The 26,514-nt window shown below is 44.3% G+C and overlaps 1 protein-coding gene across 1 annotated transcript in view; it reads left to right on the top strand.

The window, feature by feature from the left end:
* Positions 1 to 26,514, top strand: part of LOC122799695 (ankyrin repeat and KH domain-containing protein 1-like) — a gene marked incomplete in the record, with an annotated part of 3,928,199 nt that overhangs the window by 1,642,330 nt on the left and 2,259,355 nt on the right. The window contains 1 exon segment of the mRNA XM_044068930.1: positions 9,784 to 9,911. Coding sequence (XP_043924865.1) covers positions 9,784 to 9,911 — 128 coding nt within the window.

Raw genomic sequence — 26,514 nt, 5'->3', positions numbered from 1 at the left:
GTTAGACTTCTTACAAGTGCAGCCACCAAGATTCAGTAGACACTGGCCAACAAAGAATTGGTCCTTTCCTGTGTCAGACAGAGCTCAAAGGGGCAAATCCAGACGGCCTAAGGGTTCCAGATACCAGGCGCAAGATTCATACAGGTCAAAGCAATGGGGGGTGCTTCTCCCTCCAAATCTGGAGGAGATAAAGCGCAAACCTACAGAAAACAGTCCCAATGACTTCCCTCTGCCTTCACCAAGCACTTATCTTTTGGCAGCAACCCTAGAGGGAAAATTAGCACTTTTTGCTCAAAATTCGCAGTTAATAACACAGGACAAGTGGGTGCTAAACATCGTATCAGAGGCATACAGATTACATTTCCATACTCTGCCAATGGCAAACGGGTGGCCAGATCTGCCAAAAAATCAATGGGCAAAGGCACAGAAACAGGTTACGTCCCTCATGGATATGGGGGCCAGTCAACCAGTGCCAGAACAGAAGAAAGGACAAGTTTTTTACTCAAGACTGTTCTTGGTGCCCAGAAAGGACTAGGCCTGGCGGCCAATACTGGATTAATCAGTTATGAATACATACCTGGACATTCCAAAATTCAAAATGTTGACTTTGCAGCAGCTTCTGCCCATGCTGGGCAAGAATGCTTGGCTGGTGACATTAGACCTAAGAGGCGTACCTGCATGTCCCAATAAGGCAATCGTGCAGAAGATACCTCAGATTCAAGGCTGGCTCAATGCATTACCAATTCTCTGCAATGCCCTTTGACTTATCTATTGCGCCCAGGGTCTTTACAAAGTGCCTGGCACCAGTGATTGCATTTTGCAGACAAAGTATCCAAATATATCCTTACTTGGATGACTGTCTCATTCAAGCAGAGAACAAGGACATTCTTCAACACCTGGCGTTTGTGAAAAGGCTTCTAACATGCCCTAGGGTACACAATAAATGAAAAGAAATCACGACTGGTACCATCTCAAAAGATAACGTTCCTGGGTGCAACCTTGATTACAACTTCCCAGATGGCTTTCCTCCCGCCAGACAAGCAAAGGAAACGGACTACTTCAAACTGATGGCAACAAAAACCCAGTTATCTGCAAGACAAATTCTGCAGACTTTGGGCTTCATGGCATCCTGCATCCTAATTCCACATGCAAGAATGCATATTAGGAAACGTCAGTGGTATCTAAAAAGTTTATGAAGTCATTGTCTCAGTCTGGAAACAATGATTCCTCTTATTCCCTGCCTACAGCAGGAGTTTCTATGGTGGGCAAAGGCATGTCACCAAAACATGGGACGACCCGTCACTCTACCCCCCTGCCAGCCAAACCTTAACAGACACATCAGATTTTGCTGGGGGGGGGGGATATGGCGGGAAGATGCATTCAGGGCATATGGACCCCAAAACAAATGCATCTACATATCAACCAGAAAGAGATGCTAGCTGTTCAAAATGCCCTGACAGCTTTCAAGGACTTAATCCAGGACAACTACTGATAAAGACTGACAACACCACGGTCATGTGGTACATAAATAAGCAGGGGGGCACACACTCGTACCCCCTTTGCAGATTAGCCATGTCACTGTGTGACACAGCTTTGACTTACCAGATACGTCTTCAAGCTCAATTCCTGCCAGGAAAGCAAAATACTCTGGCAAACGACTTAAGCAGAAACCTTATGGATCCTCACGAGTGGAAACTAGATCCACAAGTCTTCAGCATGATAAAGAAATGGGGGAACCCAGACATAGATCCACTTGCCTCTCTTCAAAATTACCAGTTGAAAAGATTCTGCACAAGGACTTATCACAGACAAGCATGGAAAGTGGACGGTCCTATCGTTCAGTTGGAAAAAAACATCAGTCTGCGCCTTTCCTCCACTGCCTCTTCTTTCCAAGGTCCTCCTAAAAGTCAGACAAGAAAAGCCAAAGATGATACTAATTGCCCTGGACTGGCCCCGCCAATTCTGGTATCCAATCCAAAGGAACTTGTCTCAATACCCAGCTTGGACCTTACCTCAAGGACATCAACTGTTATCCCAGCAAAACAATCAGATCCTGCACAATCAACTCCAGACACTGAACCGGGCAGTATGACTGATCTTATAGTTATACAAACAACACCTCTCAGTAAAGCTGTGATGGATATCATTTTGGAAGCCAGAAGGCCTAGTAGTAGAAAATCTTATGCTGATAAATGGAAGAGATTCTGTGCTTGGAACCAAGCACAAGGAACTGATGCAGCAGAACCAAATATTCCTCAGATATTACAATACTTGACTGAGATGCTTGACAAAGGCCTATCTTTCTCATCAAAGTCCATGCCTCTGCCATTTCGGCTCATTACAATACAGAGGCACCAATCTTTTCTCATCCTTTACTAAAGCAGTATCTTAGAGGAGCCAAAAATTTAAGGCCTCCTAGAAGATCACCAATACCTGCATGAGACCTCAATTATATGTTGGAAAAGCTCACCCTGCCTCCATTTGAACCAGCTGCTACTGCTGATATAAAGTTCTTATCATGGAAAACAGCTCTGCTACTAGCAATTACTTCAGCAAGACGAGTTTGAGCTACAGGCCCTCATGGCTGTGGAGCCTTTTATCATATTTTACCCAGACATGGTGTCTCTGAGGACAAATCCAACATTTATGCCTAAGGTGGTTTACAGTGTGGCTCTTAACCAAACTATTCATCTGCCAACCTTTTATCCAAATCCGCAGAGCAAGGGGGCGAGAATTCTGCATTCCTTGGATGTACACAGACAGCTAAGATTCTACTTGAGCAGGACTAAATCTCTAAGAAAAACTGAGCAATTGCTAGTGACATATGCTGCAGAATCAGAAGGAAAGGCCATCTCAAAGCAGACTATTTCAAAGTGGATAAGCCACTGTACTAGTTTCTGCTACTTACACCAATGTAAACCTGTGCCCAAGGGCATTAGGTCTCATTCCACCAGAGCTGCAGCTACTTCAGCAGCCTTTCTAAGAGGAGTACCAACCAAAGACATTCTAGAGGCTGCTACTTGGAGTTTTGTCCACTCCTTTACAAAGCATTATCATTTGTCTCTAAGCCCAGGGCAGGCTTTGCCACTGCAGTTCTGCAGGGCCTTATAGTCGCACCTAATGCTGTTTAGCTCCAGCCTCCCAACCATAGCTTTGGGATTCTACCCAAATGTAATGACTGCAACAGTGAAACACGATGAACCATAGTACAGTTGTGTACACTTAACATAAATGTAGATGTTCGAGTGTATTCACTGTTGCAGTCCAGGTTACCCGCCCGCCATCCCCCAGTCATTCTGGAGTTTCTTTCCTTCTCCATCTTCTACAACTTTTGTGGTGTATTTGCTTGTAGATGGAGGTAAAGTTTATATTGATGCATGTACACATATATATTTATATATTTGCTACCTTTTTGGGGGCACCTGACATCTGGGGCAAGAAAAATTAAAGAAAATGGCGTCGGCTGTACGTTTTATACCCCTGACGACCTGACGTCATGGAAGAGGAGACAGCAACCGACGCAGGACCGAAGACTTTGGAATTCAGGCTGACGGAGGGCAACCTGCCAGCAGATTACCCAAATGTAATGACTGCAACAGTGAATACACTCTAACATCTACATTTATGGTAAGAGTACACAACTGTAAATTGAACCTTATGACAGCTGTGAAGATTTAATGTTCTGATTTGTTAACAAGTGCTTTCCTGTAACCAAGATTACCAGTTTTGATTCCTTTTACCTTCATTTTGCTACTCTGTGACTGAGAGTCATTTAGCCAGACAGTGCTCCCTGGTTACCTCTAACAGGGGACATTTGTGTTTAGTGTGGATGATTACCCAGTTAACAAATCTGTTAGACTGCTTGAAGCTTTATTAAACATTTTGATAGTGTTTGTTTCACTTGAGTGTTGCTTTAGCAACTTTATCTTAAAGTAAAAAGTTTCACATTGATTTTCTTCGTGTTTCACTGTTGCAGTCATTACATTTGGGTAATCCTGCTGGCAGGTTTCCCTCAGTCGGCCTGAATTCCAAAGTCCTGGGTCCTGTGTCGGCTGTCGTCACCCCTTCCCTGACGTCAGGCCGTCAGGGGTATAAAAGAAGCAGACTACGCCATTTTCTTTGTCTTTCTTGCCGCGCGGTGCCCGAAGCAGAAGCAGTTCGCAAATGCCGATCGGCCGACTCCTGAGAGTTTCGAGTTCGAATTTAAGATCCAAAGTCTTCTATAAAGCTAAGTACCCCGTTGGGGAAACTGTTTTCTTGCTCCAGACTGATGTCAGAAAAAGTTTATAATTGTATTTCTTGTGGGAAGCAAATACCTCATAAGGGCTTTCATTCTTACTTTATTCCTTGCCTAGGCCCTGACCACGACATTTCAGGTTGTCGTTTTTTTGCTAGATTTAACCAACGCACTAAGCGTCGGTATGACTTTGCATTAAACTATTTTGGGCGCAAATTTAATTATAAAATATCGGCCATCTGACTACCAGAGTTCACAAAAAATGCAAAGAAAAGGATAGACTGCAGAGGCCCAAAACAGACTACGAAGCTTCTCCTAAGCCAGTCGCCGGTTAGCCAGTTCTCAGTGAGGCGCTTTCGCAGCCCCTGACTTCCGCTACTTTAGAGTCGCAGGCCGCTACCGACTCCCACGTGGAGTCTGCTATGCCGCTGGAAACTCAAGGTATTGGAGCCTCGGTCACTATTCTCTCAGATGGGTTCTGAGCCGCTGAGCAGGCACTGGCTTCGGAGGGTGTATTCAGACCTAAACAACTATACATTAAACAGACTTCAGCTTCAAAGGCAAAGACTAAAGCACTTTTAAAGACAAAGAAACAAACTCAAGAGCCACATGGACAGGCCTCCATGCCCAAAAAATCAGATGCTCAAACTGGCCGAAGACTTGATTACCTTGATCAGGGGTTCACATCCCCCTCCTGATAAGAGGCCTAGGCAAGAGACAGACTATGAATCTTCAGATCAGGTTTCTATTTCTTCTGATCAGGAATATTCTTTTCCACCCTATGAGGATTCTTGATGCTGAAGAATCCATACCTTCAGCTTCTCCTCCTGAGGTCTATTCCTTTGGGGAAACCTTACATACCATGAGGGAGAATTTCCACTGGGAGAGCCAAGATTTTTCAGAATCTAAAAAGAGGCTCAGGGATTTCCTGTTACTACCTCGGCACAAGCCACTTGCCATCCCCCCCCGTGTTAGACATTGTAGATGTGTTTTCGGAGTCTAGCCTTACCCTTGACTCCTTACCTCCAGCTCCTGTTAAGCCCGACAGATGTTAGAGTTCCTGACTCGCACATAAATTCATTTTTCAAAACCCTGCTGCAGACCCAGAAACTATTTCTCAGGGTCCCAAGGGAGTTAAGGCTTCCGCTGCAAAAAACCTACACCTTCTGACACGGATTCAAGGGCACTGGACAAATGGGGAAAAAAAGGTTTACACATCTCCTGCCTTGGCTATAAGGGCTTTAAACTGTCAGTTTCATATGCTCAAATATCAGCAACATGTCATGGCATTGCTTAAACAGAAAATGTTGTTAAACAGAAAATGTTTTTAAACTCTGAATGTGCAGAAAACAAGGAAATGCAGGATATATTGCATGCAGCTGAACAAGTTGGAAGGCATACTTTGCAATGTGGGTTTGATTCTTTAGAGGCCTCCTGCAGGGCCACAGTTACAGGCTCTGTAATTAGAAGGCATGCTTGGTTAAAGGAACAAAATCTGCCTGATCATGTTAAAGTTAAATTATTAGATGCACCTTTACAGCATGATGCTTTGTTTGGTGTTAAGGCAGAAGAGGTGTTAAAGAAAGTGGAGGACAAGGCTAAATCTATGCAAACGGTCAAATATTTTTCAAGTACAGCCACCTAGGTTTAGTAGATACTGACCAACAAAGAATTTGTCCTTTCCTGTGTCAGACAGACCTCAAAAGGGCAGACCCAGACGCCCTAGAGGCAGATCCCAGGCACAAGGTTCATACAGGTCAAAGCAATGGGGTGCTTCTACCTCCAAAAGTGGAGAAGACAAATCACAACCTTGCAGGAAACGGCCCCAATGACTTCCCCCTGCCTGCACCAAGCACTTGTTTCCTGGCAGCACCCTGGGGGGGGGGGGGGGGATTAACACTTTTTTTCTCAAAATTGGCACATTATAACCCAGGACAAGTGGGTTCTAAATATCGTGTCACAAGGCTAGAAGTTCCATTTCCATACCCTGCAAAAGGCAAACAGCTGGCCAGATCTGACAAAAAAATCAATGGGCAGAGGCACAAAAACAAGTCTCATCCCCTCATGGACATGGGGGCCATTCAACAAGTACCAGAGCAAGAGCAGGGACAAGGATTTTACTCTACTGTTCTTGGTACCCAGAAAGGACAAGACCTGGAGGCCAATACTGGACCTATCTATTCTAAACACCTTATTGGATATACCAAAATTCAAAATGCTAACTTTGCAGCAGCTTCTGCCCATGCTGGGCAAGAACGCTTGGCTTGTAACAAGACCTAAAAGAGGCATACCTGCATGTCCCAATCAGACAAATATGCAGAAGATACCTCAGATTCAAGGCTGGCTCAATGCATTACCAATTCTCTGCACTGCCCTTTGGCTTTTCTACTGCGCCCAGGGTCTTTAAGTGCCTGGCACCAGTAATTGCATTCTGCAGACAGAGGAATGCAAATATACCCTTACTTGGATGACTGCCTAATTCAAGCAGAGAACAAGGACATCCTTTTATAGCATCTGGCATTTGTGAAGAAACTTCAAACATGCCTATGGTACACAGTCAACGAAAAGAAATCAAAACTAGTACCCTCTCAAGAGATAATATTCCTGGCTGCAAGCTTAAATACAGCTGCCCAGATGGCTTATCTCATGCCAGACAAAAGCAACTGACTACCTATTTCTAAATGTTAGCAGCAAAGGCCCAGTTATCTGCAAGACAAATTCTGCAGGCTTTGGGCTTCATGGCATCCTGCATCCTATTAATTCCATATGCAAGACTGCATATGAGGAAACTTCAATGGTACCTAAAAAGTGTTTGGACTCAACATTGTCACAGCCTGGAAACCATAATTACTCTCATCCCTGCCTGCAACAGGAGTTTCGATGGTGGGCAAAGGCTTGTCACCAAAACGAGGGACAGCCATTCACACTACCCCAAGTCAGGCAGACACTAACAACAGATGCATCAGATTATGCTTGGGGGGCCCACATGGTAGGAAGATGCATTCAGGGAACATGGACCTCAAAACAAATGAATCTGCATATCAATCAAAAAGAGATGCTAGCTGTTCAAACTGCCCTGACAGCCTTCAAGGACCTACTTCATCCGGGACAACTACTGGTAGACAGACAACACCACGGTCATGTGGTACATAAACAAGCAGGGGGGGCACACATTCTTACCCCCTTTGCAGACTACCTATGACTTTGTGGGACATAGCACTGACTTACCAAGTACATCTGCAGGCACAATTCCTGCCAGAAGGAAAAATACTCTGGCAGACAATTTAAGTAAAAACTTATGGACCCTCCCGAGTGGAAACTAGATCCACAAGTCTTCAGCATGATAACAAAGAAATGGGGGAGCCCTGACATGGATCTATTTGCCTCTCCTCAAAATTATCAATTGAAACGATTCTGCACAAGGACTTATCACAGACCAGCATGGATAGTGGATGTCCTATCTTTCAGCTGGAAAAAAACTATCAGTATATGCCTTTCCCCCTCTGCCTCTCCTCCCCAAGGTACTCCTAAAGGTCAGACAGGAGAAGACAAAGATGATATTGATTGCACCAGACTGGCCCGCCAGCACTGGTACCCAGTATTAAAGAGCTTGTCTCAGTGCCCAGCTTGGACCTTACCTCAAGTACCGCATCTACTATCCTGCCCAGCCAGCTCAGAACTAACCTTGGCAGCATGGCAAATAATGTAGTCATACAAAACACACCTCAGCAAAGCTGTCATGAATGTCATTTTGGAAGCCAGAAGGCCTAGTACTAGAAAATCTTATGCTAGAAAGTGGAAGAGATTCTGTGCTTGGAACCAGGCACAAGGAACATATACAACTGTGCCAAATATTCCTCAGATTTTACAATACTTAACTGAGATGCTGGACAAAGGCCTATCTTTCTCCTCTATTAAAATACATGCCTCTGCCATTTCGGCCCATTACAATGCAGAGCCACCAATCTTTTCTCATCCCTTATTAAAACAGTACCTCAGGAGCCAAAAATTTAAGGCCTCCAAGGAGATCACCAATGCCTGCATGGAACCTCAACTACGTCTTGGAAAAACTCACCCTGCCTCCTTTCGAGCCAGCTGCTACTGCGGATATAAAGTTTTTATCTTGGAAAACAGCTCTGCTCTTAGCAATAACTTTTGCAAGACTAGTTTCAGAGCTACAGGCACTCATGGCTGTGGAACCTTTTATCATTTTTTATCTGGACATGGTCTCCCTGAGGACAAACCCAACATTTATGCCTAAAGTGGTGTCCAGTGTGGCTCTTAACCAAACCATTCATCTGCCAACTTTTTATCCAAATCCACAGAACAAGGGAGAGAGAATTTTGCATTCTTTGGACATACACAGACAGCTTAGATTCTACCTTGACTGAACCAAAGTTTTCAGAATGACAGAGCAATTACTAGTGGCATATGCTGCAGGATCTCAAGGAAAGGCTATCTCAAAGCAGACCATTTCAAAGTGGATAGGCCACTGCATTCGTTACTGCTACTTATACCATGGCAAGCCAGTGCCTTAGGGCATTAGGCCACATTCCACCAGAGCTACAGCCACTTCAGCAGCCTTTCTCAGGGGCGTACCAGCCAAGGACATTTTAGAGGCAGCTACTTGGAGTTCAGTGCACACCTTTACAAAGCACCATCATCTGCCACTCTACTCTAAATCCAGGGCAGGCTTTGCCACTGCAGTTCTGCAGGGTCTCTCAGCTGCTCCTAATTCTATTTGGCTCCAGCCTCCCAACCATAGCTTTGGGAATCTACCCAAATGTAATGACTGCAACAGTGAAACACGAAGAACATAGTACAGTTGTGTACACTTACTATAAATGTAGATGTTCGAGTGTATTCACTGTTGCAGTCCAGGTTACCCACCCCCCATTCCCCCTTTTCTTCTGATGGAACCTATCTTTCCTTCTCTGATTTATACAACCTGTGTGATGTATTTGCTTGTGGATGAAGTTAAAGTTTATATTGCTGCATGTAATTTTATATATAGATATAAATTCTGGCTACCCTTTTAGGGGGCACCTGACGTCTGGGGCAAGAAAAACTAAAGAAAATGTCGTTGGCTGCTGCTTTTATACCCCCTGATGGCCTGACGTCAGGGAAGGGGTGACGACAGCTGACACAGGACCCAGGACTTTGGGATTTAGGCCAACTGAGGGCAACCTGCCAGCAGGGTTACCCAAATGCAATGGCTGCAACAGTGAATACACTCGTAACATCTACATTTATGGTAAGTGTACACAACTGTTTTTTTCAAGTACATATTTGATTAGCAATTTTATGCATCATTTTAATTTTAGTCCCTACACTTTGTGACAAAATAAAGTACTTTCATGTACTAAACATTTGTGTATGATCAGTACCTAGATTTGAAAAATATACTAATGTAATGTAATCGATTTTCAAATTTTATATGTGGACATATTTTGTTTCTATTTGGGACTTCTTCAAGAATGGTGTGTATATAGCATCAGTTTTATTGCCTTGTGCTTTTGCATATACAAGTTTTATTTATGTTACAGGTGCTAATGTTAACAGAGCTACAGCTAATAATGACCATACTGTTGTGTCTTTGGCTTGTGCTGGGGGTCATCTGGCTGTCGTTGAACTCCTCCTGGCTCATGGAGCAGACCCAACACATCGATTAAAGGTAACTGTCTTTTTAGAGCAGTATGTTTGATTTTTTTGCCCTTGGCATCTAAAATAAAATGTATGATGTATCCTTGTGTGTACTAATGTTAGAGTATTGGTGGCATTTCATTAACATGTATTGAAAATGCTTGGAAAACCTTTGAGAAACTTCTTGTAAACAGTTTGCTATATGGTACAGTAGTTTATGCTTGAGTCGTCCTTTAAGATGAAAGTCTCTGCTTTTCATTGAATTCTCAACATTGCAGGTCTCTAGCTGGGTTTAGTTCAAATAAGTAGTCCTGTAAATATTTTAAAAGTATTCCCCCCCCCACCTTGCAGCTGACCCAGTGGGCATTTTTTTGTTCACCAGGTTTATCAAACCTATCAGCCTTTCCTTGGATTTTCTCGGACTATGTTAGAAGCCAGTGAGGTTGATTGTGGTATTTTGGGACAGCATTTTTTATGCTAGCAAGGAGGATTTTTTTTTTGCGCCCTGTTCCCACGTACACATACTGTCTTGAGTTGGACATGCTGGCCTGTCCTCCTGCCTCCTTAGTGACTCAGCTAGTGGCCTGTCTCCTATAAGACACCAACCCCCTCCACACGTGTCCCCCGACGTCTGTGGAAGATCAGATGCTAAGTTTGTGTGTGTATGCCACCAGAATGAGCACAACCATTCCCCCTCGCCAGCACCTTAGCTGTCTGAGCTGCTAATTGCACTCAAGTTGCCTGGACCATAGTCATGCCTTTAACCCTGTATAACACTGAGCTTGCTTTAGCCTTCTCTGGACTTGTTCATGCTGTTTCACACACTTTGAAAAAATCTTTTGGGTGTACCTTTTGTGAGGTTTTGTGGATAATAAACACCGTTAAACTTGTGCTGTTTTTTCTTGAATGAGCCAGTTCGGACATTCCTGAAAGTTGTTCCCCCCTCCTCCTTTTCATTTGTGGGTTAGTTGTTTACTGTCTTGCTGCTTCTGTTAACCACCTGGTTAGTAGTAGCGTTCTGGTTTTCCAGTCATATAAACATGTGGATCCATGACCTAAACCAGCTAGTTAGTAGCTCTGTGGTTTTCCACAACCAACCATGGACGGCGCAGTGGTAGCATTGTCACCTCACAGCAAGAGTATCTCCGGTTCGATTCTCGGCTAGGGTGCCTTCTGTGTGGAGTCTGCATGTCCTCCCTGCATTTGTGGTTTTTCTCCGGCTGCTCTGTTTTCCTCCCACATTACAAAGACATGTTTGGAGCATTTCTTCCCAGATCTCTGCTGAAAATTGGCTTCGTCCCAAGTCGGACTTTCCCCAGTAAACAAATGTTAAAATAAATGTACACGTGTAGATCCATGACCTAAACCACCTAGTTAGGAGTAACTCTTTGGTTTTCCACAACCATATACGTGTGTGGACCTATGACCTACCATAGGTATAATGTTTGAAGGAAGTGAATGAAATGTTAACTTCGTTTAAAATAATTTTTCTTGTTTCATTTTCTCTTTTTTATTACTTGTAGCGATGACTACAGTGTTTATACCTGCTCTTTCCATATTGAAGCCTATGGTTGGCTGGAGCGTACCCAGGAAGTAGAAGTCCGAAACCATGTATATATGGGCTTGCCCCTCTGTCGGAGTGTACAAATGTACATGCTGAGGAGAATTTAATGGCAGCAGAAATAAATTGCCAGCATGCTTTGCAGTGTGGAGGAGAGTCTGGAGACCCTGCCGGAAATCCACTCCGGCATAAGAGAAAGTGCACCTAATACATTTGAAACAGTTGTCCAAACATACTGCAGGCACCTCCTTTCCTCAGCACTCTTGTAAGACTTGGAGCAGCATTTTGCCGTATTGTGGTTTGAGAACTTTAGTTTTGTGGATTTGTCCTACAGGTTTTGTGCTCTTGCACTTCTGGTGACTCTTGTTCAACCTGGGCAAGGAAGAACGGTCTGTTCTTGTTCTTCTGATGCCCAGCTGGGAAGGAGGCAGTCAGTGGCAGGTGGGTGAAAGTAGAGGTTTGAAAATGAGGCCAGCTGTGGTGATACTGAAGGTAGGAATCTTAATTTGACTAGCTGCTTACATATTTGAACTTTTGAAATTGTAATAAGTTTTTAACAGAGCTGTACTTTGTGCCATATGTCCACTGTGGTCTGACCTCTGGAGGTCCAATCCCCATTGAGGAAAATCTGGTAATAGTGTGCGTCTTGTCATTCGTGTGTATACTATTCTGTTAGTGATTTTAGATACAAGAACTAGCTATCAGATTTTGAAGCAACAGGTGTGTTGATTTGTAGGAAATACATTGCAGTTATTTTCACAACAGACAAGTATTTTGTTTAGGGCCTTAGTGTTGTGCCTGTTTTATCTTCACTCTGCCAGGTTTGGCAAGTGGATATTAAAGACGGGAACAAAACTTGGTTCTGCTTCGCTTTGTAGTAGTTCATGCTGTCTCTAACCACCATCCTGTGTTGGACAGTTCCACCACTGGCATTCCATCAAAATATTTGGAGACATCTTTCTTACAGAAGAAATAACTAATATCAGGATGCAGAGGGCCATCTGAGTCAACCCCACCCCAGCTCCATTGGATTTGCCAAGTCAAGGCACTCTTGTAGGTCAGAATAACAGATATTGGATGTAGCAGTGTCATCTTGGGTATTTGCAGAGATTGGATGAATGCGTACGTTTACTATAGGGAGCAATGCATTGTAATAAGGTTGATAAGACGTAAGGAAAAAAATGGGATAAGCCGTTTGATGGGTATTGAAGCCGAATTACATTCACTATTAAAAGTGATGCAATGGATTGGTACGTATAGGACAAGTAGCAGTTGTCAAATTAAGTATTAAGATCTAGAACACAGTCTTACACCTCCAAATCTCTCTCTGTGGGCGCACTCCATAACATGGGGTTCCATTTGGTGTCCAGAGACTATTCCAGCCAAAGTAGATGCAGAGCTTCTAAGGGTCTGTCAGAGTCCATCTTTAGCTGATGTCCTTCAAGGATGCATCTGCAGTCATAACAAATGGGTTGTCCTGTCGTCAGGCAGCCCTTCGGTCGGCCGGATTCCAAAGTCTGGGTCCGGCTTCGGCTGATGTCGCACTTCACCCGACGTCATCTCTGTTGGTCTTTGGGTATAAAGGCATCAGCCGACGCCATTTTCCTCAGTCTTTCTTGCCGCGCGGCGCCCGAAGCAGAAGCTGTTCACAAGTGCCGGTCGGTCAGATCCAGAGATTACTACTACCGAATACTACTTCGAAGACTTCTAAAAGCTAAGTACCCCGTTGGGGACTCTTTCTTGCCTCAGCCGATGTCAGAAAAAGTCAATAACTGTTTAACTTGTGGGAAACAAATACCTCATAAAGATTTCCACTCTTACTGCCTGCCTTGCTTAGGCCCAGACCACGACATAGCAGCCTGTTCGGCCTGTGCTTCCTTCAACCGACAAACGCTTAGGCGTCGGTCGGAGTTTGCTGAACAGTTTTTCGGCTCAGATTTTGCGTACATTATGCCGTCGGATCCTCCGACTACCCAAATTGTTAAAAAACGCAAAGAAAAAGACCGACACTCGCGGTCCGCGGTTTCGGCCGAAACCACGGTTAAGCAAGCCGCGAGTGTCTCGGTTTCGGCCGAAACCGAGAAAACCGGTCAATCTTCAGCCGAATCCACGACTACTACTGAGGCTCCTGCTACCTTAGTTGAATCGGCCTCAGAAGTTTTGCCTACTACTGTGGTTCCTAGTGATTTATCAGACACCATTCCTTTGGATGTCTCTACCCCAGCACGTGGTGCTGCTAGGCCTCCTGCAGCCATGTCTATAAAGGCCTTTGCCAGGGCTAAAGCAGCCAAAACTGTTAAATCAGTGCCTGTTAAGCCCCCCTCACACAGGCCCACTTCTAGTTCACAAATGCTTACTCTGGCAGAGGATTTAATATCCTTAATTAGGGGATCCCAATCTCACCCAGACAGGGCCTCTCAGCCCCCAGAAAAGAGACCTAGAGCAGAGCCCCCCGAGCCAGTGTCCTCTGATGACTCGGACATTACAGATCAGCCAGAGGCTCCTTTTTCTACTTATGAAGATTCCGACGCTGAGGAATCCATTCCATCTGCCTCTCCACCAGAGGAATTTTCCTTTGGGGAAACCTTACATGCCATGAGAGAACAATTCCAATGGCAGGGACAGGATTTCTCTGATTCAAGAAAAAGGCTTAGGACATTTCTACACTTACCACAGCATAGACCCTTAGCTATACCTCCAGTACTGTCTGTTGTGTATGATGCATTTAATGATGTTTGCACTGCTCCTGATACTTTACCTCCAGCCCCTGCCAAACCAGATAGATTTTACAGGGTGCCAGACACTCATCACCACCTATACAAGGCCCCACTTGCAGATCCTGAGACTATATCCCAGGGGCCTAAGGCAGTAGCCTAGACCTCAGCAAAAAACCCTATTCCTTCTGAAAGGGAATCCAGGTCCTTAGAGAGATGGGGGAAAAAAGTTTACACCTCTGCTACTCTCTCAGCTAGAACTTTAAACTGTCAGTTTCATATGATCCAATACCAAGAGTTTATGCTTGATCAGTTTACTAAGAAACTGTCCACTGATGACTCCTTAGATAAGAAATATGTTTTAGAAATGGTGAATAACATTCAGCAGGTTAGTAACCATTCTTTAAAATGTGGCTATGATGTACTGGAGGCTTCATTTAGATCAGCCATGACTGGCACAGTGATAAGAAGGCATGCATGGTTGAAAGAACAGGTCTTGCCGGATCATGTTAAAGCAAAGCTGTTAGATGCTCCTATGGATAAGGCCAGTCTATTTGGTACACCTGCTCAGCAAGTAATGAAGAAAATGGAGGAGAAGGCAAAATCTGTACAAACAGTTAAGGATTTCTTACAGGTTCAGCCCCCAAGGTTTAGCAGGAACTGGCCTGCCAAAAATTGGTCCTTTTCAGATTCCTCAAAACCTCAGAGGCAGGAATAGACGCTCTAGAGGCAGAAATCAATCCAGAGGAGGTGCCTACAGAGGTAGACAGTGGCAAGGCAATAACCGAGGCACGGACACAACCACTGCCACTGCAACAGGACAATCACAGTGACTTGGCTCTGACACCGTCTACCAGGGAGCAAATAACAGCACCTTTAGGCAGAAAGTTAGCCTTATTTTCGAAAAATTGGCACTATATCACAAAAGACAAATGGATTTTGCAAACCATAGACCAAGGCTACAGGTTCCACTTCCACACCTTACCAGTAAAAAGAGGAATGCCAAACCTACCTCCAAATCAAAAAACAGAAGCTCTAAAGCAGATAGCGCAATTAACAAAGATAAGAGCTGTGGAAAGAGTACCAATAACAGAACAGGGCAAAGGATTCTACTCCAGACTCTTCCTAGTACCAAGAAAAGAGAAAAGTTGGAGACCTATTCTCGACCTGTCCATCTTAAACACATACATCATTGTCCCAAAATTTAAAATGCTGACCCTACAGCAACTTCTTCCCATGCTGGGCAAGGAGTGTTGGCTGGTAACTCTAGATCTCAAGGAGGCATACCTGCACGTCCCCATACGACCAAATTGCAGAAGATACCTCAGATTTCTTGCAGGATCAGAGCATTATCAATTCTCAGCATTGCCCTTTGGCTTATCTACTGCCCAGAGTATTCACAAAATGCCTGGCATCAGTAATCGCTCACTGCAGGCTACATGGAATCCAAATATATCCATACCTGGACGACTGCCTGTTACAAGCGGACAACAAAAGCAAGCTGACAACAGATTTACAAAGAGTCATTTGCTTACTACAAGCCCTGGGATACACAGTCAATTTACAAAAGTCAAGACTGATACCATCCCAAACAAGAACATTCTTGGGTGCGGAATTGGACACAGCAAAACAAATGGCATTCCTAACTGCAGAAAAACAAAAACAACTCCCTCTTTACTTCTTGGCATTAACAAAGCAGAACAAACTAACAGCAAGAAAAGTACTACAGGCCTTGGGCTTCATGGCATCATGCATAATCTTGGTCCCACATACCAGACTGCATATGAGAAAGCTACAGTGGTACCTAAAGAATTTATGGTCTCAACACAGGCACAGCTTAGAAACCGAAATCCCACTAATCCCATGCCTGAAACAGGAGTTCCTATGGTGGGCTCAAGCATGCCAATCAAACCCAGGCTTGCCCTTCAACAAGTTTCAAGCAAGCCAAACCATCACAACGGACGCCTCAGACTTAGGCTGGGGGGCGCACATGTTGGGACAAATGCATACAAGGATTGTGGACTCCAGACCAGCAACACCTGCACATAAACCAAAAAGAAATGCTGGCAGTAAAACTAGCAATCCAGAAATTCAGACCATTCCTCAAAGAAGGCCATTTAATGATAAGGACAGACAACACCACAGTCATGTGGTACATCAACAAACAGGGAGGCACTCATTCATACCCCCTATGCAGAATGACTCTGGACCTTTGGAATATGGCTCTGAGCTACAACATCCAGTTACAGGCAATATTTGTGCCGGGAAAAGAAAACACCCTAGCAGACATGTTAAGCAGAACCACCTCGGATGCTCACGAATGGATGCTACACCCGGACATCTTCAAGGCCATCACAAAGAAATGGGGAATGCCACAAATAGACCTATTCGCATCCCCACTCAATCATCAGCTCCAAAAATTCTGCACAAGGACATACCACCCACTTGCATGGAAGGTGGACTCTCTATCCTTCAGGAAAGGCCTGACAGCATATGCATTTCCACCTCTTCCTTTGATGCACAAGGTACTATTGAAAATCAAAGAGGAACGCCCAAGGATAATCCTGATAGCTCCGAATTGGCCAAGACAACACTGGTATCCATTGCTGAGGAGCATGTCTCAGGGGAGAATGTGGTCAATACCCCTGATGCCTTTGATGTTAACTCAGAACAACTACAACATCATGCACCCAAACCTAAAAACCTTGCAACTGACTGCCTGGAACATCACATAGCAGCAACTAACCCAGACCTATCCCAAAGGGTTAAAGACATTATCCTTGAAGCCCGCAGACCTTCAACAAGAAGGAACTATGCAGGAAAATGGAAAAGATTTGTCATTTGGAGTACTGAAAGAGGAAAAGATGTGTCGAACATAGATATTGCTAACATCCTGGAGTACTTGGCAGAGCTTCTACATACAGGCCTGTCCTATTCCTCCATCAAGATACATGCATCAGCTATTTCAGCAGAATACAGCTTCGATCCACCTGTCTTTTCACATCCTCTACTCAGGCAGTTCCTCAGAGGGATCAAGAATGTAAAACCTCCTAGGAAACCACCATTACCAGCATGGGACTTGAACTTTGTGCTAGAAAAAATGACACTCCCTCCATTTGAACCAGCAGCAACAGCAGACCTTCAACACCTATCATGGAAAACTGCTTTCCTACTGGCAATTACTTCAGCAAGGAGGGTTTCGGAACTACAGGCCTTAATGGCAGTACAACCCTTCCTAATCTTCCATCAAGATAGGGTGTCCATGAGAACTAATCCTACATTTATGCCTAAGGTGGTATCCAGAGTGTCTTTAAACCAGGCAATCCACCTACCTACCTTCTTTCCCAATCCACAGAACAGGGGGGGGAAGACTGCTGCATACCCTGGATGTACATAGACAGTTACGCTACTACCTGGACAGAACCAAAGGTAACAGAAAAACTGACCAGCTTTTAGTAGCCTATGCAACAGGAAGGGAAGGAAAAGCAATTTCCAAACAGACAATCTCCAAATGGATAGGAAATTGCATAAGATTCTGTTACTCCTACCACGGAAAACCAATTCCACAGAACATAAGACCTCATTCTACAAGGGCTACAGCCACTACCATAGCTTTCTTACGAGGAGTGGCAACCAAGGACATTATTGAGTGGCTACTTGGACCTCCGTGCATACATTTGCCAAGCATTATAATTTACCTCTATACTCTAGATCCCGAGCAGGGTTTGCCACTGCTGTACTGCAAGGGATCCTAACTACACCATAATTCTTCTTCCTCCTCCCCTAGTTTGGCTATGGTATTCTACCCATTTGTTATGACTGCAGATGCATCCTTGAAGGACATAGTACAGTTTTGTACCTACCATAAATGTAGATGTCCGAACAGGATAGCATCTGCAGTCAGGATTACCCACCCTCCTTCCCCTCTGTGGTACTCCTAGGGTATTTACCCTCCTAATAGCTAGCTGGGGGGGGGGGTCTCTTATGGTGTATTTGTTTGTATATATGTACATACATTGTTATTTTTTGTGTTTGCCTTCTACTGTTTTGGAAACATTGGCATTTATCCAAAATTTAGCTTACCAAGAGGGCAACTGGCATCTGGGGCAAGAAACACTGAGGAAAATGGCGTCAGCTGATGCCTTTATACCCGAAGACCAACAGAGATTACGTCGGGTGAAGTGCGACATCAGCCGAAGCCGGACCCAGACTTTGGAATCCGGCCGACCGAAGGGCTGCCTGACGACAGGACAACTCATTTGTTATGACTGCAGATGCTATCCTGTTCGGACATCTACATTTATGGTAGGTACAAAACTGTACTTTCCTGCAGTCATAAATGTCCTAGAGGAATCTCTGAAGCTGCTTGCCCCCCCCCCCCCCCAAAATCCCAGGAAGCTTTCTCTGATTTTTAGATCCAGGATTCCCACACATTCCTGTAACAGAATCCTTTGGTTGCAACAGCTGTGATGCATTCGCATTCTTTAACTCCACCCAGGAACCCCATTTCCAGTGTCAGGAAGAGTAAGGTTCTCGACTTTTTTTTTTTTTTTGGTGGGTGGTGTGATGCTGTGCTTCTGCTCCCTTTGCTTTCAGAATCTTAATCTGCTAGACCCATTTGCTCAGTTACATTCACTTCCTGCTGGGGAAAAGATCTAATGCAGAAGGATCATTGATAAGGATCTTAAACAAGAGGCTAGAATGGTGATGTTTAGAGGGATCATTGATGAATATCTGGAGCAGGGGAGGTTAGAATTATGTATCTTAGCATTTCTTAGAGGGAATCCTTGATAAGTGATAAGTATCTAGAACAGGAAAGATTAGAGTTGTGACTTAGCATAGGTTAGAAGGCACTCAAGAAAATGTGGATATGATGCTGTGGGGTACAATACGCAGCAAGCCCAGTCTTCCAGAGAGATTTCTGGTGAAGGACTCAACTCCTGCCAGGTCATGTGAAGTTGGAGCTCTTGCATGCAGTCTTGGATAAGGAAGGCATTTTCAGACAGCCTGTAGAAGGTGTTTTTAAACTGGATGTAAATGGTGAGAGAATGCAATTAGTCAAGTAGATTTTATATTCACAGGTGCTTAAATTCAGCAGGATTTATGCCTCTGAGTTCTATCTTGTTTACCCCAAGCAAGATAAAGGCCAGCCCACCAGGGTAAAAGTCCGGGTACAGAACAATGAGAAGTAGAATGTTGGAAGAAGTCTGGGGACCCCCAAGACAATGATTCCCAGAGGAACCAGCAACAACTCATTGTGGCTACTCCCCTCCCCGTTATCAGAATACCACCATAGCCTTCCCCAAATCCTGACCTGGACCACCTTCCTACACCTCCACAAAGACAGATGAGCATCATGGAATGTTTGTATGTTAGTGGAGACCATTTAGAACCACTGTGGGTCCTGAACATCGAAAGGTTAAAAAATGTAATATAAAAGCTAACCAAAGTTTGCAGGTGTTTCCCTTTTTGAAAATATCAGGTAGCCTTTGTCCCAAGCCTGCTCTAAGGATCCCCCTGAGCAGGGGCTCAGAGAGATTTCCTGGAGAGGTAGAAAACATGGGATTCTAATTAAAGCTGTCAGTGCCTATTAAGGGGGCACATGAAGGTCTCTTTAGAATTTGTCAAAACGAGAAAAGCTCTTATTCAGTATTCAAAATGCGGACTAAGGTTTTTTACCCTTGCTATTCCTCGGCCATCCCTGACCATCTTGGACCTAAAAGTTGCGTTCTGTCACTTTCATTACCAAAACATGCAAGTTTAAAAACTGGGGAGCAAGGTTTTACAAAGGATCAAGGAGTAGGGGGCCGAAAGTTAATATTCTAGCCTCGTTTTGGCCCAGGCGACACTGGATCCTCATACTTTTCACTGTTGCAGTCCCGATCTTTGGGATTCCTACTTGCAGGTAAGCCTGACTTCTAGCCAGCATACTCCAACTACTAGAAGACATTTTATTGTAGAGCTTGATGTTGTCTGATTCTGAAACCAAAGCCTTTGATAAAGTAAATTGTGTCATTGAGGGAAGCAAATTTTCCATAAGGGCTTTAATTATGTTTCGTCTCTGGCTTTGTCTGTTTTGTCCCTGCCTAGAAAACAATGTGTCTTCAGGACAATCCATAAAAAATAAGATGCAGACTGCCAGAGTTAATAACCAAGACGGTGTGTGTGCCTAGTTTTGAGCTGCTTTGGTATCGGCTATGATTGCGGGGAGCCTTCTCCCTGTACATATTTCCTGTAAGAAATGTGGGAAGAGCAGCCAGGAGAACCAAAGCTTTCTCAGTGGATGACTTTGGTCTCAATAGGTCAGGCAGTGCTTTATGTGGAGAGGGGTTTTGCAGCCCTCCCCCCGTAGGTGGTAATCTCTAACAAACCACTCTGGATGCCGACATGCCTTGGGCATCTCGCGTTTGATCTTGGGCCAACAGTTTTAGCCCCCTTCTGACAGAGACCTCATCAGAACCAGGGGCTCTTATTTTGACTGCTGAGGAGGAAGGGTGATATCACCATTGTATTTGTCCATGAAGAGGTTTCCTGGAGACTGGATCTAGGTCTTGACACCCACCTGTGACCCTGTACCTCCAGGGCAGTTTCATCTGAATCTATGACTGCCCAGACATTGAAGACCAAGTTGGTCAGCCAGCCTTTCTCTGAGGGGGTTAGTATCTCATTCCCTTGTGTCAGCCAGCCTTCCTTTGAGGAGATCGGCATCTCATTCCCTTGTGTCAGCCAGCCTTCCTCTGAGGAAGTCGGCATCTCATTCCCTTGTGTCAGCCAGCCTTCCTCTGAGGAGGTCGGCATCTCATTCCCTTGTGTCAGCCAGCCTTCCTCTGAAGAGGTCGGCATCTCATTCCCTTGTGTCAGCCAGCCTTCCTCTGAGGAAGTCGGCATCTCATTCCCTTGTGTCTGCCAGCCTTCCTCTGAGGAGGTCGGCATCTCATTCCCTTGTCAGCCAGCCTTCCTCTGAGGAGGTCAGTATCTCATTCCCTTGTGTCAGCCAGCCTTCCTCTGAGGAGGTTAGTATCTCATTCCCTTGTCAGCCAGCCTTCCTCTGAGGAGGCTAGTATCTCATTCCCTTCTACCAAGCAGGTTTTCAGACTGGTTTAGAATTTTGTCTTTTCTAAAGTATGAACGGCTAGCACTGTAAAATTCCTGAGGTGCCTGAGGCCTCTTCTAGGAAGAGAATGGTAGAATATCTTGGAGGGTAGGTGCCCATGACTGTGAAGTAGTGAACTAGCTCTTGAAAGGTCTGATACCATGCATTTTAGTCTAACACAGAGGGTACACTGTCCTGTACTCCTCCACTGGAGGCTTTCTCCTTTGAAGACGCCCTTTCCTTTGTGAGGCTAAGGAATGTTTGGTGGCCCATCGTGGATATAACGCATTGCTGGGGCTGCTTGACCATAAAGTACTTGCTGCTTCTCCAGTCATGAATGCCCTGGTGGACACGTTCACCAATGCATCTGTGGGAGCTGGGTTCCTAGCTCCCAGGAAACGAAGCTGCTTCTCTAGGTTAAAAGACTCCTACAAATTTCTTTACAAGAATCTTGGGTGATATAGCTGTGGTGCCCATGGATCCTAGCAAAGGATTTTGCTCCAGCTCCATCTAGTGTCAGTGCTGGCTCCTGGATGTTTGGTTAGACTCCAGAGCTGTCAGAGCCAACTCTACCCCTTGGGACTTCAGTGCTGGACAGCTAGACTCCAACTCTTGGCTTGAGTAGTTTGCCTGTGGTTCGGGGGAGCCGACTATCAGATCTGTCGGTCTTCTTTCTACCAGGCGTTCTGCCATTGACATAGTGAAGATGGCCTTCTCTCTTCCCAGAGTTTAGACTTCTCTACAGTCCTCTGTTATGACATTCCCAGTCTCGTTTGTTTGTGTCCAGCGCTTCAGTCATCCATTCCAGTAGGACAGTCTGCCTGAACTAGTCGCCAGACTACCCAGCAGGGTATAGTTATCTTTTCTGATTCCTCCCCGGAGCATCCCACAGAAGAGTTTTTTCAGAAGTGCAAAAGAAGGCACTTAGACTCTCTACAAGAGTCTTGCCGCTTGGTACAGTAACTTTGAGGGGAAAGGGTCCCCCATATCACCGCCTGATGTCTCATGTGGAAACATCTTAGAACTCCTAAAGCAGAGAGGTGGTTGATCCCCTGATGAACCTTCCCAATTAGAAGTCAGTGTTCCTGGTGGCTTTCTATGCTGCCCCATCCACCACCTGGATAACTGCCCTTCAAAATCATTGATGTAGTTTCTCAACAGGCATGGAAGAAGCCTGATATGATAGAGCCCGTCCCCAAGAGACTAGATAGAATCTTGGCACCAACTGTGGGTAGTCCACATTGGAGTAAAGGAGTACCCATTGTTAGGTTCGTAATGGTGGCCACTAAAAAGGAACTGGTGGAACAGAGTTCCTCTATTCTCCCACCCATAGCGAGTCTAGGGCTCTGGACAGATTTGGGAAGAGGATCTATGCTTCAGTGGCCTTCACCCATAGGTCATTGAATTGTTTGGCACATTTTACAAAACTCCAGAGGGAGTTCATTAAGGAGCTTTCAAAATCCCTAGCTGGGACCTTATCTTCGGAGGTACAGAATACTGTTGCCTCGCAGTTGGCTACCCTGCAATCTGTTTCAAATTCGTCCTTGAAGCTGATCTCCCATGTTGCTAAAGGTACATTATGGGCGGTGGATTCAAACATTTCCATCGATGGACATGACTGGATGTGCTTATCTGACTTTCTGGAACCCTTCAAATAATCTTTTGTCAATACTCCTTTGACTGAACCTCATTATTTGGCCACAAAGTTAAAAATACGCTCTGTAGGTTTGAGCAGGAAGGAAAAACCCTGTTTGCTGTTTTACATTTTCAACCCCTCAACTGAACTTTTTTAGGAACCAGTCAGGTGGATGACGAATGTGGTTTAAGAAATCCCAGGGTCACTTCCAAAGTCCATGTGAAGTCTGTTCCCCCAGGGGCAGAGGGGGAAACTCAAATGGAAGACGCCATTCTCATGGAGGTCCACATAATCGGGGATCCAAGGATTCCTTCTCTGAATAATCCTATCAACACTCCTGAAAAGGAGGCCCAACTGTCCATCTCTGAAGGCAGTCAGGAGTCTTCTATCCCTGCAACAGAGAGCTTAGTTAGAATTTACAAAAGATGTGTGGGTTTGGAGGATGATGAGGTTGTACCATTTTCCCATCCACCCCCGCTGCTTTCAGAGAAGATCCCCAGTGTTCACCCAGTCAGAGGGAGGCAACAGCACTAGAAATAAACTGCTAGAAAAATGTCATCTAAGAGGTTGGCCCCCCCAAAACAAGAGAGAGTCCAGAACTTATTCAAGATTCTTTAGTGCCAAAAAAGACTGGACTGGAGACTAATTTTGGATTCCAGCAAACTAAATCAGTCAGTTCAGCATACAAAGTTCCATATGGTTATGGTACAGTCCATTATGGTGTTTCTGCACAAGGACAACTGGATGTTTTTGATAGATTTATTTATTTATTTGCAGTTGGTTTACTAGGATAGTCCATTGGGCCAAGATGAACCCATTTTCAATGGAGTCCCGGGGAGAAAAGCTCCAAAAACAAGCAAGGTTACAATAGGTTTTAGATTACAATTTTTACAAATGTTACAGACTAGAGCAAAACATTACAAATAGTACAGACTAGTGAAAAACATTACAGATGATACAGACTAGGAAAAAAAAGAACATTACAGTATAAATACTGAGAAGCCATTACATCTTAGGAAGCTTGCACTTAAGAGGTACGTTCTAATACATTCTTTGTAAATAGCTTAGTAAGTAGAAGGGAAGGGATGTATGAGTTAGGAGAGAAAGTAAAATGGAAATTGCCAGTATAAAGAGGGGGAGAGAAAAGAAAATGTGAATTGCCAGTGTAAATTATGTGGGGTGGGAGCAGGAGCATTCCCACTGGGATACTAGATGTGAGTGAAGAGATTTTTTGAATATAAAACGGTTAGAGGTGGTACGAATGGATGGTGGTAGAGAGTTCCAAAGATGTTCTAGACCATAGGATAGGAGATTTTTACCTGGGGACGAGTTGGTTTGTAAAATTCTATTAGGTTTTGGTTGTTAGACCTTAGTACTCTGTCAGGTAGGTGCATTTTAAAGGCAAAGGAAAGGGAGGGGGAGAGAGGGAGGGGTTGAAAATGAGCTTATGTGCAAGAGTTGAGTGTAGGTGAGATGATTGGATAGTTCTAGCCATTTTAGTTTGTGGAGAGAGAACAGTGGTGGGTGGAGGACTTATGGCTGGTAGCTAACTTGGCAATTTTGTTGTAGCAAGAGGAAAGTTGTGTTTTAAGGGAAGATTGTAGGTTAGTTAGGAGTGGGGTTCCATAGAGAAGGGAGGGAATAAGAAATGTGGTAGAGAGAGTGATTTTAGTGGAGGGTGTGAGCTCTATTTTTTTGGTAGAGCATGCCTAGTTTTTGAGTTTTTTGATATTTAGTTGAAGGTGGGAATTGAATTTAAGCTGACTGTCAATTTGGACCCCAAGGAACTTGGCCTCTGCTACCAATTCCAGAGATGTGTTGTTATGGCTAGTGATAGAGAATGTGTTTGTATTGAAAGAGGTGACGGGAGTAAATACCATTAATTTGGTTTTAGAGGCATTAAGTGCTAGGTGATTTTTTTTCATCCATTGTTCAGTGGTTGAGAATGCATCTTGTGTAAGCTTTAGGAGTGTAGGGATGGATGTGGCAGAACAGATAGTTGAATCATCTGTGTATTGGATGATATTTGAGAAAGGGATAGAATTGCGGAAGTTGTTTATGAATATATTAGAGGAAGGGACCCAGTATGGAACCTTGGGGAACACCAGTTGGGGTATTAAGGAATGAGGAGGTGGCCTTTTTCCATTTTACTGCTTGATATCTATTGGATAAGTAGCTGGAGAACCAGTTCAGAGAGGAAGGTTATAGGTTAAGCTTAGAGAGTTTAGTTAGAAGTAGGTTGTGAGAGATGGTGTCAAAGGCCTAAGAGAGGTCAAGTAGGAGGGTAGAAACAATATGACCAGAGTCCCGGTCTTTATTTACAGTTTCCTGGAAGGAGAGTAGGGCTGTCATAGTGCTGTGACCAGGTCTAAAACCATGTTGTGTGGGAGTTAGGTGATTGTCTAAGAGATGTGGTAGGAGTTGTAGATGGATACACTTTTCTAGGAGTTTAGAGATGGGAGACAGGATAGCGATGGGACGGAAATTAGTAATATTGTTATTGCCACCTTTATGTAAAGGTATGATAAAAGCCTTTTTCCAAATTTGGGGTACTATGCTTTCTTGGATAGAGCGGTTGATTAGAATGCTGATGGGGTAGGCAATGGCTTTGGAAGTATGAAGGAATGTTATCTGGAGCATTAGAGCATGGCTTCAGTTTCTGAAGGAGTTTTTTTATGGTAGATGTGGGTATAGGTTTTAATGAGAAAGGTGGGGAATGGGAAGAGGGGGTATTAGAGGGTGGTGATGGAGAAGAAATGAGAGGAGAAGCAGAAGTGGAGGGTAGAGTGTTAGCAGAGGATGATGGGGGTGAAGTGGAGGGTGTGGTGATAGTGAATGAGGTTAGTTTGGAAACAGAATCAATGAAAAAAGAGAGTTAAATTGTGTAGCCAAATCTGTCAGGAGCATTTAGGTCTGGGCTGGGGTTGTCTGTTTTGCTGGGATTAAGGAGGTGGAGATTCCTTTCCAGAATTTCTGAGGGTTTGTTTTATTGTTTTGGAGTATGGAGAAGTAATTTTGTTGATCAGTGATGAGCTTTTTTACTTTATTTCTAAGTGTTTTGTATTCATTATGGATGAGGGGAGTCCTATTGTTCCCATGTTGCAGTATCCAACATATGGGTTTACTCCTCTAGCTTGTGAATGTCCGGTCAGTATACAAAAGTTGTCTGTCCCTGTATGATGCATGGGACATCTGACGTTGCTCTAGGAACATGGGCCATAAAAATGATATCTGCATGCACCACCACTCCGAATTTCTCAGCTGCCAGGTGTTCCTGCCTTCACAGCAGTCTGATTCGAGAAATTAGATAAGAGCTCTGTTTGGGGAATCTTTCACTCCTTTTCTTTCATTTCATGCTTGTTCATGTCATCCAGAAAGGGCAAGTGCGGCCGTCAGATACCTCACAAAGACACCCATGATCTCTGCCTTTTTTGTTTGGGACAGTCGCATGATTACAAGGCCTGCTTCATTTGTCGGGCGTTTGTTCCCAAGACATTGAGCAGCCATCTGCACGCACTTAACGTGTACTTGGAAAGTCAAAGGTTAAAACAAATAGCTTTAGCTCTATGCTTCCATAGCATACACTATATTCTCAACTGATACACTCACCTGATATGTACTTTTTTCTGT

Source organism: Protopterus annectens, chromosome 4.part0, assembly GCF_019279795.1.
Source record: "Protopterus annectens isolate FY-2018-M chromosome 4.part0, PAN1.0, whole genome shotgun sequence".
NCBI classification, from domain to species: Eukaryota; Metazoa; Chordata; order Ceratodontiformes; family Protopteridae; genus Protopterus; species Protopterus annectens.
Note: the sequence above shows the minus strand (reverse complement) of the source record. Positions and strands in the feature narration are given on the sequence as shown.